At 46.8% G+C, this 14,556-nt stretch overlaps 1 protein-coding gene across 1 annotated transcript in view; it reads left to right on the top strand.

The window, feature by feature from the left end:
* LOC107396732 (ephrin type-A receptor 5) overlaps positions 1-14,556 on the top strand; it is a 117,854-nt gene that overhangs the window by 75,981 nt on the left and 27,317 nt on the right. The window contains exons 11-13 of the mRNA XM_015976567.3: positions 1,605-1,730; positions 1,955-2,140; positions 9,169-9,230. Of these exons, the coding sequence (XP_015832053.3) occupies positions 1,605-1,730; positions 1,955-2,140; positions 9,169-9,230 (374 nt within the window). The remainder of the gene's footprint in view (positions 1-1,604; positions 1,731-1,954; positions 2,141-9,168; positions 9,231-14,556) is intronic.

Genomic DNA, 14,556 nt, shown 5'->3' with positions numbered 1-14,556 from the left:
ACTGTGCCGACCTCATTAAATCGGACAGATTAGCTGTCTTTCCGTTACCGTAACTTCAGGGTAAAGTCTGGGACACGGTAATTGACCAGGAGAAACAAAGTCTCAGCCGGTCCTCTCAGCTGTTGTCTCCATTCACATTCAGCCTTTTCAGAACTTTGCACAGACGTCAGTATATCACAGCTGCTTTGACAGTGAGCGATTTCATTCATCAGTGCCAAAAAGCATCCAACGTAACATTAATAACATTAAAATAATTCAATCTTTCTAAATATATCATAACTTAATCCATTCAGAGGATGAGACCATCTGTGTGTTGTACAATGTGGTGTTCAATGACCAGAAGATGTGCCATTTTTTACAGTGCTCTGTGAGACAACAAAGCCCTGTTAATTAAGTTGTTGTGACAGTATTTCCCCATTTTTTTCTACAGCAGGCAAGATGTGAATAAAAGACATTAAATGGTAAATGCTCTGTATTTGAAATGGCGCCTTCTACAACCCCACAAGGCACTTTACAATACAGTCATTCACACATTTACACACATTCCCTCACTGATGGTGATAAACTATACCCTGGCAAGCTAGACTAATTAAATATATTATTTGGTCTGGCAACCCTCAATTGACGGCTCTCAGTCGTGGGGCGGGTTCTACCGTTGTCTTTCAAACAATCTCTGCATATTACTGGACATTGAACAACGTTACGTACTCACCGCAATGGATGTCGGTAAACGAGGTGGTCTGCTGTTGAAGAAGGCAAAACTACATCCTTTTTTCTAAAAAATAAAAGAACTTAAATACATCTATCTGCTCCGGACTCCAATAAAGCCCAAGTCCAAATAGCCCAAAATTGATATACTAAAAGCCATTTCAAACGAGCTGTCGCCATCTTGTTCCACTCTGTTGCATCATCCCGCCCACCAGACGAATAGAGGGCACTGATTGGCCCACAAAGTGGATAAAGCGCTGTGATTGGTTGACAAAGCAGATGGCGTGCTATGATTGGCCCACCAATATGGACCAATCACAGCTCACTATGTGTTTGAAACCCCTCTAGAGAGCTGTGATTGGCTAGCCAGAATGCTGCTAGGGGCTGCAGAGGTTCCAATGGAGCGTTCCTAGACCAAACTTTTCAAAGCAAGAATTTGGTTTAGTTCACTGGGCCAGATAAACTATTTTATAACCACTGGTGCAATGGAGCATGCTGACAGAGAGGAGGGTGCGCTACTCAATCAATCAAACTTTATTTATAAAGCACTTTTCCTACAAAGAATGCAACTCGAAATTCTTTACATCTGAAAGTGTCTGTAAATAACCCTCATTCCCATTCCTCTCACGCCAGTTTTAAAGTATAGACACAGTCATACCATACCCCCCCCCCCCCCCCCCCATACCCCCAGAAAATTAAAGTGTGTAGTTATAAAAGCAAAATAGTAAATGGCATTTAAGATGGTTATGCATAGAAATTGTGGTTACAGCTCAAAATGTGACCTTTGCATTTGATCATCTTTTTTATTTGAGTTTTTTTTTTCTGCATTATGATGTGAATTCAAACCTATTAAATGACTTTTAAATAGAAATGGTGCCATGTTTGTTCTGCTGCAGTCAAATTTCCTGGCGTCCGGACCTACATTGACCCGCTTACCTATGAGGATCCTAACCAGGCAGTGCATGAATTTGCACAAGAAATTGACGTTTCCTTCATTTCGATTGAAAGGATCATTGGTGCTGGTGAGTTTCTTCAGTGTGTGTGTGTGGGTGTGTGTGTGTGGGCGTGCATGCGTGCACAACTTACAGACTCATTCAGAGCAGAAATTGATTTTGACTGAACAAAAAAGCACGTAATATATTAATATTTATTCAAAACTCACTGAAGTATATGCTTTATTGAGGTGAAATATGTAATAATACATATAATGTATACACAAACATACTCTCCTTCGGTCCTGTTTCAGGGGAGTTTGGTGAGGTCTGCTGTGGACCCCTAAGGCTTCCTGGGAAAAGGGAAATCCAAGTTGCCATCAAGACCTTGAAAGCAGGCTACACAGAGCAGCAGAGACGAGACTTCCTGTGGGAGGCATCAATCATGGGCCAGTTTAACCATCCAAACATCATCCGTCTGGAGGGAGTGGTCACCAAGAGTAAGTGTTTGGGATGGTTTCCTAAACTTTTACATCAGTTCCTAACTGTGTGTGTGTGTGGGGGGGGGGGGGGGGGGGGGGGGTCAAACACCGTAAGAGTATACAGTCCAATGCACAGAAATTCGGCAATAAACGTTTCCTTTCTGGATGTTTCTATAATAAATTGCCATAAAGAAACATTTTTTAAAATGTTTTCTTCACTTGGGAATTGGATTGCTGCTTTAACTAATTAACCCTTTAAGCGCCAAAGTCGCAGAATTGCGACAAGCAGCAATGTTGGATTTAATAAGCCACAGCAGCAGAAATGAGCCCTCATGCAGTTAATATGTAACACTGTGGGGTGACAGACACCTGTAACTTCAATCCAAGCAGCATTTGTGGGTGTTACTATTCAAATTTTTCGAGTATTTAGAGCTTGAACCCCGCCCACCAGTCACAGAGTCGCGGCGGTTGTCAGAGCAGTCAGATCGAGTGAGTGCGAGCGAGTGGTTGAGGGGAAAAAACACAATGCCGAGAGGAATGTTCAGTGCGGACGAAGCTCTTTGTCTAGTACTGGCAGATTCAGATTCGGAGGAAGAATATTTCCTTTCCGAGGATGATCTGCTGTCTTCTAGCGAGACGGAAAGCGTGGCTTAAGGCACAGCAACAGAGAGTCCGTCAGCGACGACACAGTTACACAAGCAGCCCATCCAGCCCATACCTTATCTGATATTCCACTTTGGGCAACGAGACGTGGCGGGGGGGGGGGGGGGGGGGGGGGGCTTGTACCGGGGCTGATCCTTTGCTCCACAGTGTGGGGGGGTGGCGGTGATCGGGCCGGTGAAAACTCCGCTGGTGATCAATTCAGCCCCGGGGGTGTAATCCGTGGGAATTGGAGCCGGAGGGGCAGGAACCGCGCGGAAAAAAAATCACTGCTGGCAGTGGGGTGGCCCAACACAGCCTCAGTGTCAATAATAATGATGATGGCTGGGTTAGTTTGGGAGAAGAGGAACAGTGTTCCAAGTGGATCAGGCATTTTGATGAACCAGTTGGGTACTGTGGAGACAGGGATCTGTCAAATTCTGAACACATTGAGTTTCTGTCAGTTTTTTTGGATGAGGATTTCTGGACCCTCATCACAACTGGAACTAACCGATTTGCTCACCAGTATTTAGAGAGGGAGGAACTGAAATCTAGCTCCAGATATAATAACTGGTATGATGTAACTGACCCAGAAATGAAAGCGTTCATTGCCATTCAGTTCTGCATGGGGCTTGTGGAAAAGCCTGAGATTGAGGATTATTGGGCTGGCTTTTGGCCAACATACACACCTGGCTTCAGCAAAGTGATGTCAAGAAACAGATTTGAGATCATCCTTTCTTTTCTCCACTTTGTAAATAATGATGAGCGTGTTGAAAGGGGTCAGCCAGGTCATGGCAGACTGTTCAAGGTGCGGCCCATCATTGAGATGATAATTCCACGCTTTTCATCCATCTATGGTCCGCAGAAAGAACTGTCCTTGGATGAAATGACCATCGCATTCAAGGGAAGGTCTGCCTTGAGGCTATACAACCCCAAAAAACCAGACAAATATGGCTACAAAGCATTTGTTCTAAGTGAGGTCAGCTCAGGTTACGTTGTGCAGTGGTCCCTCTACACTGGACAAAGTGCAAATGATGATGAAAATGTAGGTGCCACACATTACATTGTTCGTCAGCTGCTGGCCCCACATACAGGGAAAGGGCATGAGGTGTATATGGACAGCTATTATACTTCACCAGCCATAGCTCGTGAGCTGGCAGCTAACGAAATTGGTATGTGTGACACTGTAAATTGCAACAGGAGAGGGATGCCAAGCGGCCTGAAACCAGCCCAGTTGCCATTGAGAAGGGGAGATGTTTCCGTGTTCATGCGAAATGATAAGCTGCTGGCATGTGCATGGCATGACACGAAGCGGCTCACTCTGCTGTCCACCTTTCATGGCAACACATGCACAAAAAACGCATCCACACAAGGGAAAATGTGACTGGGTTTCGAGAAATAGAGAAACCATTGTGTGTGCTGACAGCTACAACTCATTTATGGGAGGAGTAGACAGGGCTGATCAGCAAATGAAAACGTACCTCTATCCATACTAGGGCCTGCACGACTTTATTTTTTTTAAAGTCAACAGTCAAGTAATGAAAGTCGAGTCGACTTCGACTAGTCGTTGATGACGTCATACGCCGGAAGCGGGGGGGGGTCGGTCGGTAGGTTCGCTGGAGTTTTTGACAATTAAAATTGCGCCCACATTTTCTAAGTTAACACATCTCTTTTAACAACGGTAGTTTCTGCATCCTACTTCAGCCCTCTCCCCCCTCCCCCTGCGCAGCGGCCACAAACTCACTGATGCGCCTGCAGCCTCTCGGAGTTCCTGCTGCTCAAAACATTAAAATAATTATTTCATTTTCTGTTCCTCACTTCTGATTACCTTCAATAGTGTCTGTTTGTTGCAACCACCAGGTACAAAAACTAACTTGTTTTTATTTGACTATTTTTCTGTCCTGTCTGTTTATTATCTTCCTGCATCTCCTCTCAATCCTAAAGAAAAACTGCTACCTGGGTTCATTTATATTCACCTGTGGTCGTAAGGTGGCCGGTGCCAGTCGTGGTGGCAACCCCCGTACCCGCTGGTGGACACCAGAGGTTCGGGGAGCCGTCAGGCTGAAGAAGGAGGCCTACAGGGCGTGGCTGGTCTGTGGGTCTCCGGAGGCAGCAGACAGGTACCGGATAGCCAAGCGGGGTGCAGCAGTGGCAGTTGCCGAGGCAAAATCTCGGGCGTGGGAGGAGTTTGGTGAGGCCATGGAGAAAGACTATCGATCGGCTCCAAAGAGGTTCTGGCAAACTGTCCGGCGCCTCAGGAGAGGAAGGCAGCAACTCGCTCACACTGTTTACAGTGGGGATGGGGAGCTGCTGACGTCAACTGAGGCTATAGTCGGACGGTGGAAGGAATACTTTGAGGAGCTCCTCAATCCCACCAATACGCATTCTGAGGAGGAACCAGAGCTGGGAGGCCTGGGGATGGACTGTCCGATCTCGGGGGCAGAAGTTGCTGAGGTAGTCAAACAACTACACAGCGGCGGAGCCCCGGGGGCGGATGAGGTTCGTCCTGGGTATCTCAAGGCTATGGATGTTGTAGGGCTGTCATGGTTGACACGTCTCTACAACATTGCGTGGTCATCGGGGGCAGTTCCTAGGGAGTGGCAGACCGGGGTGGTGGTCCCCATCTTTAAGAAGGGTGACCTGAGGGTGTGTTCCAACTATAGGGGGATCACACTCCTCAGCCTCCCTGGAAAGGTCTACGCCAAGGTACTGAAGAGGAGGGTCCGATCGATAGTTGAATCTCAGATAGAGGAGGAGCAATGTGGTTTTCGTCCTGGCCGTGGAACTGTGGACCAGCTCTATACCCTTGCAAGGGTGATGGAGGGGGCATGGGAGTTTGCCCAACCAATCCACATGTGCTTTGTGGATTTGGAGAAGGCTTATGACCGTGTAACCAGGGGCACCCTGTGGGGGACGCTCCAGGAGTATGGGGTGGGTGGCTTTCTGTTAAGGGCCATTCAGTCCCTTTACCAGAGGAGCGTGAGTTTGGTCCGCATAGCCGGTAGTAAGTCGGACCTGTTCCCAGTGAGGGTTGGACTCCGCCAGGGCTGCCCTTTGTCACCGGTTCTGTTCATCACTTTTATGGACAGAATTTCTAGACGCAGCCGTGGTGTGGAGTGTGTCGAGTTTGGTGGCAGGAGAATCTCGTCTCTGCTTTTTGCGGATGATGTGGTCCTCCTAGCTTCATCCAGCTCTGACCTTCAGCTCTTGCTGGGTAGGTTCGCGGCCGAATGTGAAGCGGCTGGGATGAGGATCAGCACCTCCAAATCTGAGACCATGGTTCTCGACCGGAAAAGGGTGGCTTGCCACCTCCAGGTCGGGGGAGAGGTCCTACCTCAAGTGGAGGAGTTTAAGTATCTCGGGGTCTTGTTCACGAGTGAGGGTAGGAGGGATCGGGAGATCGACAGGCGGATTGGTTCGGCGTCTGCAGTGATGCGGACGCTGAGCCGATCTGTTGTGGGGAAGAGGGAGCTGAGCCAGAAAGCCAGGCTCTCGATTTACCGGTCGATCTACGTCCCAGTCCTCACCTATGGTCATGAGCTTTGGGTAATGACCGAAAGAACGAGATCGCGGATACAAGCGGCCGAAATGAGTTTCCTCCGTAGGGTGGCCGGGCTCAGCCTTAGAGATAGGGTGAGGAGCTCGGACATTCGGGAGGGACTCGGAGTAGAACCGCTGCTCCTCCGGATCGAAAGGAGCCAGTTGAGGTGGTTTGGGCATCTGGTCAGGATGCCTCCTGGACGCCTCCCCGGGGAGGTGTTTCGGGCATGTCCTGCCGGCAGAAGGCCCCCGGGTCGACCCAGGACACGTTGGAGAGGTTACATCTCCAATCTGGTCCAGGAACGCCTTGGGGTCCTGCCGGAGGAGCTGGTGGACAAGGCTGGGGAGAGGACGGCCTGGAGCTCCCTAATTGGGATGCTGCCCCTGCGACCCAGACCCGGATAAGCGGAGGAAGACGAAGACGAAGACGAAGAGTTACCTTTGAACTGCAGTTCTGAAAGATCTACCGACCGCAAAAACAGCGGAGTGCCGCTGCTCGCCGGCCGACTACAACGGGACCGTTTTTGCTGCGGAGTTCATGCCGGAGCGGAGTGTAGATAGTGGAATCTTGGGGGTGCGTCACCGGAGAACAAAACAGGTGATGCGCCTCGCTCCGCAGCAGCGAAACGCATCAGGCACAAATAACAGACAGAAAACATGAAAGGAAATGAGCCGACATGAACGATCGCGTGTTTAATTTGTTTTTGAGGTGGTGACACCTGATTTGGCGGTGCTCAGGACGCAATGTCTGGAGCGCACGTCAACGATCAGAGCTTTGCATGCACAAACTGGTTAAGATTAGGATGGGGGTGAGGGGAAGGTTAAATTGCAAGAGGGAAAAGGTCACAGTTTGGTTAAATGTCCGTTTTACCGCCGGTGTCAGTACCGCACAGCGCGTCGTCTCCGCCTTGATCCAGACGCGCAGGGGCTCATCACCTGCTGTCTTTTCTGAGGACTGCATCTTGTCAGTCATTATCACGTGACAGCGACTAGTTGATGACAGGCATAAAAAGTCACTACAGAGCCGTGAAGTCGACTAGTCGACTAGTCGACTAGTTCGTACAACCCCTAATCCATACCGCTCAAGAAAATGGTACAACCGCATTTTCAATGCTCCACTTAGTATTTGTGTGGTGAATGCTCACATTCTTTACATCAGGAGTGTTCCTGGTCCACACAAATCACTGAAGGTCTTCATTCAGCAAATAGTGACTTCCTTACTTGAAGGCTACTCCTGGAAGGAAAACAAAAAAGGAGGAAGACCTTTAATGCAGCTGGGAGAAGTGCCACAGAGGCTCACTGAACGGCACTGGCTCTGCAATGCAGACAATCGTCCAGACTGTGCCGTTTGCTCAGATCGCACGCGCCCAAAAGGCCGTCGCCAGACAACGTTTCGGTGCAGTCAGTGTGGAGTGGGTTTGTGTGCCGTACCTTACAACGAAATGTATCACACACTGAAAAACTACAAGCAATGTCATCTTGATCAATAAAGAAAGAGTGCTCATCTTGATACTCAAGAAAACATAAAAAAATAAAAATAAAATATATATTTTTAAAAACTGTTCAGATTGCTTTCTCTAGTTCAAATTGGTCATCAAAACGTTCAATCAATCTATCTATCTATATCTATCTATCTATCTATCTATCTATCTATCTATCTATCTATCTATCTATCTATCTATCATCTATCTATCTATCTATCTATCTATCTATCATCTATCTATCTATCTATCTATCTATCTATCTATCTATCTATCTATCTATCTATCATCTATCTATCTATCTATCTATCTATCTATCTATCTATCTATCTATGATGTTATAACAGTTATAAATGTGTTCATGACACTGAAGCACCAAAAACAGTGTTCTTGATTGATAGGCAGTAAACTTAACAAAATACCAATAAATTAATAAATATTATATATATATATATAAATACATAGTTATATATGTCTGCATAGGAATATGTATATATGTATCATAAACAATAACAACACTAAGAAAATAAGACTAAAACATTAAAAAAATCTGCAAATGTGATGAAATCCAATATGGCTGCCACTTGATGATGTCATAATACGCAAATTATGTGAGTGAATTTGTTCCTGTCACAAAATTTGGCTCATACTGAAGATGTTTCTAATTTACAATATTCCTCTATCTCTAACCAGGTTTAAGCTACAAGCTCTTAAAATAGTGATATTAAAAACTCATATTTTACTGAAAAAACTATGGTGCCTAAAGGGTTAAATGATTGATTTAATTCTGAGGTATTAACATTGCTGTTGTCCACATAAATATTTATTGCAGAAAATCCTTCTTGCCCATTCTTTAATAAATGATTACCATAAGGAAATTTTAAGTTGGTAAATAGAATCAAAGACTTAAATATTGTTGGGTTTAATTAGTAAATGTATTCTGGTTTCTGCATGCCGGTGATGTGTTCCACCACAACATTATGGACTAATGCTGCATTGGACAACATTCCATTACCCAAACGCTGCTCACTGCTGTCTTTTTAATTAAGAGAGAACGAAAATCTAATGAGGATTTTTGAGCCACAGTAAATGTTGACAGTGAGGAGCCGTGGAATAAAGCGGAACATGTCCTGATTATGTGAGAACTTCCTCTAATAATGATTGTTTTTGCTCTCCACACAACAGTCACTGAACCAATAACCAGATGTACCAGAGATCCAGATGGGTCACAAAATAAGCTTTTTTTTCCTTTAAATCATTAGAACCACATCATCTTGGATCAAAGTCTACAGTAGTTAGTGATATTGGTGTTGTGAGTCAACAAGTTGAGTTGTAATTTTATTTCTTTATTAATTTATTTAAACTGATTTGTACTTTGGTTTCCAGGCAAGCCTGTGATGATCATTACTGAATACATGGAGAATGGATCACTGGACACCTTCCTCAAGGTAAAGCAGAAAGAAGCAAGTATTTATAGAATGTTGTGAGACCGATGATGCATTTTCTGTAGGTTTGTAAGGACTATGGAAAGTATGCGTTGCAGAAGAGGGTGATATGGCATATGCACCTTCATTCTAAGTGGTAAATAAATGAGTGGAAACTGGTGACCTATGTGTGAGATTGGGAGTAAAGGTATAGGAGGATATTTTGTGATGCCAATGTTTGTTTCTCGCATTGCATTATGGGATTGTGGGGCAAGAAACATTGTATTTTGTGTGTAACTCGATTGTTTTGCTGTCTCCTACTTTACCATGACCATGGCTTTCTGTTTTGCAGAAGAGATTGGCCCAAATTTCCTTTAAACCAAATAATCGTTGGCTTTCAGAGTTTTGAAAGCCTTTAATTTTGCATGAGTGAAGGGTCCAGGGCTTTCTATTAAATAGGAATAAAGGTCTCCCAAGAAGATTTGTGAAAAAACACCAGCTCATACTGGCTTTTAATATGGTAAATGGCCTATATTTGTATAGCACCTTCTTAGGGTTCTGCAACCCTCCCAAGGTGCTTCATCCCACCCATTCACACTCTGGTGGGGATGAGCTGCAAGGTAGCCACAGCTGCCCCGCACGGACAGAGTCGAGGCCTGCCGGCCACTTGTGTCACCGGTCTGTCTGACGACCACCAGCAGGCATCCTGCCCAAGAGCGCAACAGCAGCATTCCCTGCTGGGAGCCGGAATCGAACCAGCAACCTTTCAATTACTGGACAACCCGTTCTATCTGCTGAGCTACTACTGCCCCAGTAACTTTTTTCTTCAATACTGTACAGATTTTAAGCTTCTCTCTAAACCTCCTCCTGTCTTTAGTGTTTTATTATTGGGGATTTTATCTACAAGCTTTCTTGAAAGTGTGCGTCACGAGCCATAGTTTGTGTGTTTTTGCCGTACTGCAACTCACACATGCACATAAGGATGAAACTAAATGCCAACAAAGATCCTCCTATTACTGATGTGGAAAAGCAAAGCAAAAACCAATATTTTGTGGCATGGAAGCCCCATTTTAGTTACTGAGGCTCAGTTTACAATTTGACAATACCTGCCAAAGATACAAGTATTCAATTTTAGATCATCCTCATTCTACAAATTCAAGCAGAAAAGGGCTAAAACTCAGTGGGAAAGTCAGGATTTTTCTTTTTCAGTCGGATAATAATGACATTAGAAATGTATTTAGAGTAGTAACAGCTGACAAGTTCAGTTACTGAAATGTTTTTAATAAATAGTCAAACCTAATGGGACATGTTTTTTTATGCAAAAAAAATTTAATAGTCTCCACATTATTTTCTGCCATTTTTGGCTTTAAAGTTGACTCAGCTTAGTTTGCTCAAAAAAGTTCAAAGTTATCTGAGTCCTTCAAATTAGAATAATGTCTGGTCTTACATAATGGACCCAATTTCCCTTTTAAAAGGGGCATGGTGGACACATTTCTGAACAGAATGATTTGTATCCCCCAGTCCATTCAGTGTTTACAATACTCATATTCTCAGCTGACACAGAGAGCTAATTCCTGACTGAATAGAGTACTTTTCTAGAGCAGATGTCTCATAAAGTAAGAACAAAATAAGGTTTATAATTCTAGTTCTTTGAGGTGTAGCTTTCACTTTAAGGAAGGAGCACCCCCGCCAAGCATTGTGATCTTAAAAGGAAGAGGCTGAGAAGATACACAGAGAGAGATGTGGTCAGAGGAAACTGCTGACATACCTTTTGGTAATAAACCTTCATGGCAAGGGGAAAGTAGAGAAGATTGCAAACCAGCAGAAGGGCAGACAGAAAACCCCGTGAAGTAATTACATGGATGGCTGGTGCACCGAGGCTAGTATAAATGACACAGTCATGAGAAAACCAGGAGCTAGGTGGGGGTCTGGATTAGCTGCCACAGCTTCAAACAATGCACTACAACCCTCATAACTCACATATTTGGTTTAACATCTCATTTCACATGTAAGTGGGATGTTCTGCTGTGGCTGGATGGAAAACGTGGTTGTAGTGGTGAAGGAAACTGAGGCTGAAACCACGAGGGGTCGAGCCATGTTGAGATACAGCTACGTGCCCGCTGTGGAAACGTGATGAGCAGATAGGTTGGAGAGTTGACATTAGGTTGGGAAGGAGCTGAAGCTTAAACCAACAACGAGAGCTGTCATTGATAGAAAACTAAAGCTCCTTTTAAACGTGCGCAGCATCCCATTAATCTGACAGCCTCTGAACTCGGTCTGAATGAGCATCCTGATGCTTTTCTGAAACAATCGCACGAGGCAGGCTTTCTGGGTCAGACCTACTTCAGCACATAATCTACTTTTGAGAATCGTCGCACTGTATCATCCAAACTTTCAGAGTTCCTCATTTTTCCAACACTGATTTTTTTTTCTCTTTTATATTTGACAGTAACTAGCTCTGTCATTGTATACAGCAGTAAATCTCCTGTGAGCCATGAAAAATCCCTTCTCGTGGCACCCGTTTGAAAAGTGTAAACATGTAGAAGTGTGCTATTTTTAAAGTGCATCCATCCACTGCTGTTTTAGTCTAACATCACTGGCTGATAGAATTATGGCAAACTGCTGTGAGAAAGCTGTGACTCCTAGAGGGGTTAGCAGTGGTTTCAGTTACACCCACAACAGCACAGCACACTCGGTATTGACAGGATACCCAGACAAAATAAAATTCAAGACAGGAACAGGTCCTTGAGGCACATTTCATCCATTCATTTATGTTCTACTTATTCAAAGTTGGGTCACAGAAGTAAGCAAGTTCAGATTCCCAGGTATTCCTTTCTGCTGCATCTATCTCCATCTTCTCTCAGGGAATACCAAGGTGTGCCCAAGCCAAGCCACTACATGGTTTTGTGTCTGCCCTGAGTCTCTTCCTGATGAGATGTATGTGCAAAACCTCCAGAGAGAAAGTGAAAGGAATCTCAGTCAGATGCTCAAACCACCTTAGATGAGTTGTTTTGTTGAGGAGGACCAGCTGTCACTGAATGATGTAGCTCCTCGTGTTATTTCAGATGTCAAGTTCAGCCACTAGGGTTGGGTATTGTTTGATTTGGACAAATCTGATTCTGGTTTCAATTCCTCGTTTCGATTCCAGTTCCTATCAATTTCCAACTCCGATTCTTTCAAGAGAAGACATGTTTTACATGAGCTAGCTAACCACAGGTCCTACTTGATGAAATAATCTTAACTTCAACATGAATTTTAATTCTATGAACAATATTACGTCCCCCATCTCGCTAGGAGTGATGTGGTGGAGGGAGTAATGAAAACGTGTGAGGTAGAAATAACAACAGAGTAGTGTGTCGCTAAAACAAGGATTTTATTACAAAACTCAGGTGGATTAAAAGTATTTTCCATAAATAAGGGATATCTATATAGGAAAACAAAGGATCTATGTACATAAGGTTCTAACAGAAAATGCCAGCCCAAAAGGGGCTGGGAATACTAACATAAAAAGTCCAACCAAAATCCACAACAAACAGAAGCAGAGTGTCACACCCTGTCCTGTCTCCCCTTAGGTTTTAGTCTGTCTCCGTTAATTGCTCCCACCTGCCTCTTGTTTCCCAATCACCCTAGCTCCCGCTCATTGTGTATTTAAACCCCTTCTGTTCTGTGTTTCATTTTGAGTCATTGTTTCCCATGTCCAGCGTGTTCTTTATTAAAACCTTTAAACGGCCTACCTGTCTGCCTGTCTTCCTGTCCCGCGTCTGGATCCTCACCTGATCACCGCTCCGCTCACCGGCACGCTCGTGACAGAATGATTCGACCCCCAGAAGGATCCAGCGGGAAGGTTATTCCCTGGGAGTACCTGTTCCAGTTTTTCTCTGCGGACCATCGGCCGGCATCCTCTCCTCCTCAGGCTTCGCCTCGCCGCAGACAGCGTCCCCGACCTTCTGCCTCGGCGTTCCTCTCCACCCTCCTGGAGCCAGGTGAGAGAGTGGACGGGGAGACGCTTCCTGATTGCTCCAGTTACGTGGGCACCCGCCTGGCTGTGTGCTCTCCCGGAGTTGGCCCAAGGCGTGGGGAGAGATGCCGGGCTCCACCCTATGTCCCAGGACGGAGTTGCGACCTCGCCGCTGCCCCTGCTCGGCGCAGTTCCTTGGACACGCCCCCGGTCAGACCAGCAGTTCCGTCTCCGGCCGAATCTGCGCCTTCAGGTGGAGGAGCTGCGCCCGCAGCCCAGCTGACTGGGCTCGCCAGTCTCTGAGCTGAGTTGGTCCAGATTCGTCAGACCCTCAATCTCGGTAAGCTCCAGCTGGACGATCTGCTCGCCGCTGCCCCGGCTGGACGCAGCAGCTTGGACCCGCCCCCGGTCGGACCAGCTGTCCCGCCACCGGTCCAATCGGCTCCTCTGTCATCTGCAGGAGGAGGAGCAATGCCCACAACCCAGCTGACTGAACTTGCCAGTCTCCAGGCTGAGCTGGCCCAGCTTCATCAGATCCTCAGGTCTAATCAGCTCCAACTGGACACTGCACTCCCAGTCTCCAGCACCACCAGTTCACTCACAGCCTGTTCCAGCGGTGGTCCCGGTGAAGGCACCGCAGCCGGTCCCGCCTTTCCAGACAGCTCCTCCTTTAGCAGCTTCACCTCCACTCCAGATGTCAACGGTTCCGGCCCAGAAGCAGATGGTGCGGGCCCAGAAGCTGACGGTTCCTGCCAAGAAGCAGACGGAACCAACCCAGAAGCAGACGGTACCAGCCCGGAAGCCGCCGGCTCAGAGACCGGCGGTCCAGAAGCCGGAGGACCAGAAGCCGATGGAAGTTGACACCTCTTCCAGTCCAAGGGTCGACGCCTCCAGTCCAAGGGTCGACACCTCCAGTCCAAGGGTTGACGCCTCCAAGCCAAGGGTCGACGCCTCAAAGCCAAGGGTCGACTCCTCCAGTCCAAGGGTCAACGCCTCCAGTCAAAGGGTCGACGCCTCCAGTCCACGGGTCGATGCCTCCAGTCCAAGGGTCGATGCCTCCAGTCCAAGACGACGCCTCCAGTCCAAGGGTCGACGCCTCCAGTCCAAGGGTCGATGCCTCCAAGCCAAGGGTCGACGCCTCAAAGCCAAGGGTCGACGCCTCCAGTCCAAGGGTCGACGCCTCCAGTCCAAGGGTCGACGCCTCCAGTCAAAGGGTCGACGCCTCCAGTCCACGGGTCGACACCTCCAGTCCAAGGGTCAGCGCCTCCAGTCCAAGGGTCGACGCCTCCAGTCCAAGGGTCGACGCCTCCAAGCCAAGGGTCGACGCCTCCAAGCCAAGGGTCGACGCCTCCAGTCCAAGGGTCGACGCCTCCAAGCCAAGGGTCGACGCCT

Source organism: Nothobranchius furzeri, chromosome 6 (assembly GCF_043380555.1).
Source record: "Nothobranchius furzeri strain GRZ-AD chromosome 6, NfurGRZ-RIMD1, whole genome shotgun sequence".
Lineage (NCBI taxonomy): Eukaryota > Metazoa > Chordata > Actinopteri > Cyprinodontiformes > Nothobranchiidae > Nothobranchius > Nothobranchius furzeri.
The sequence above is the reverse complement of the archived record's forward strand: the minus strand, read 5'-3'. Positions and strand labels throughout refer to the sequence as shown.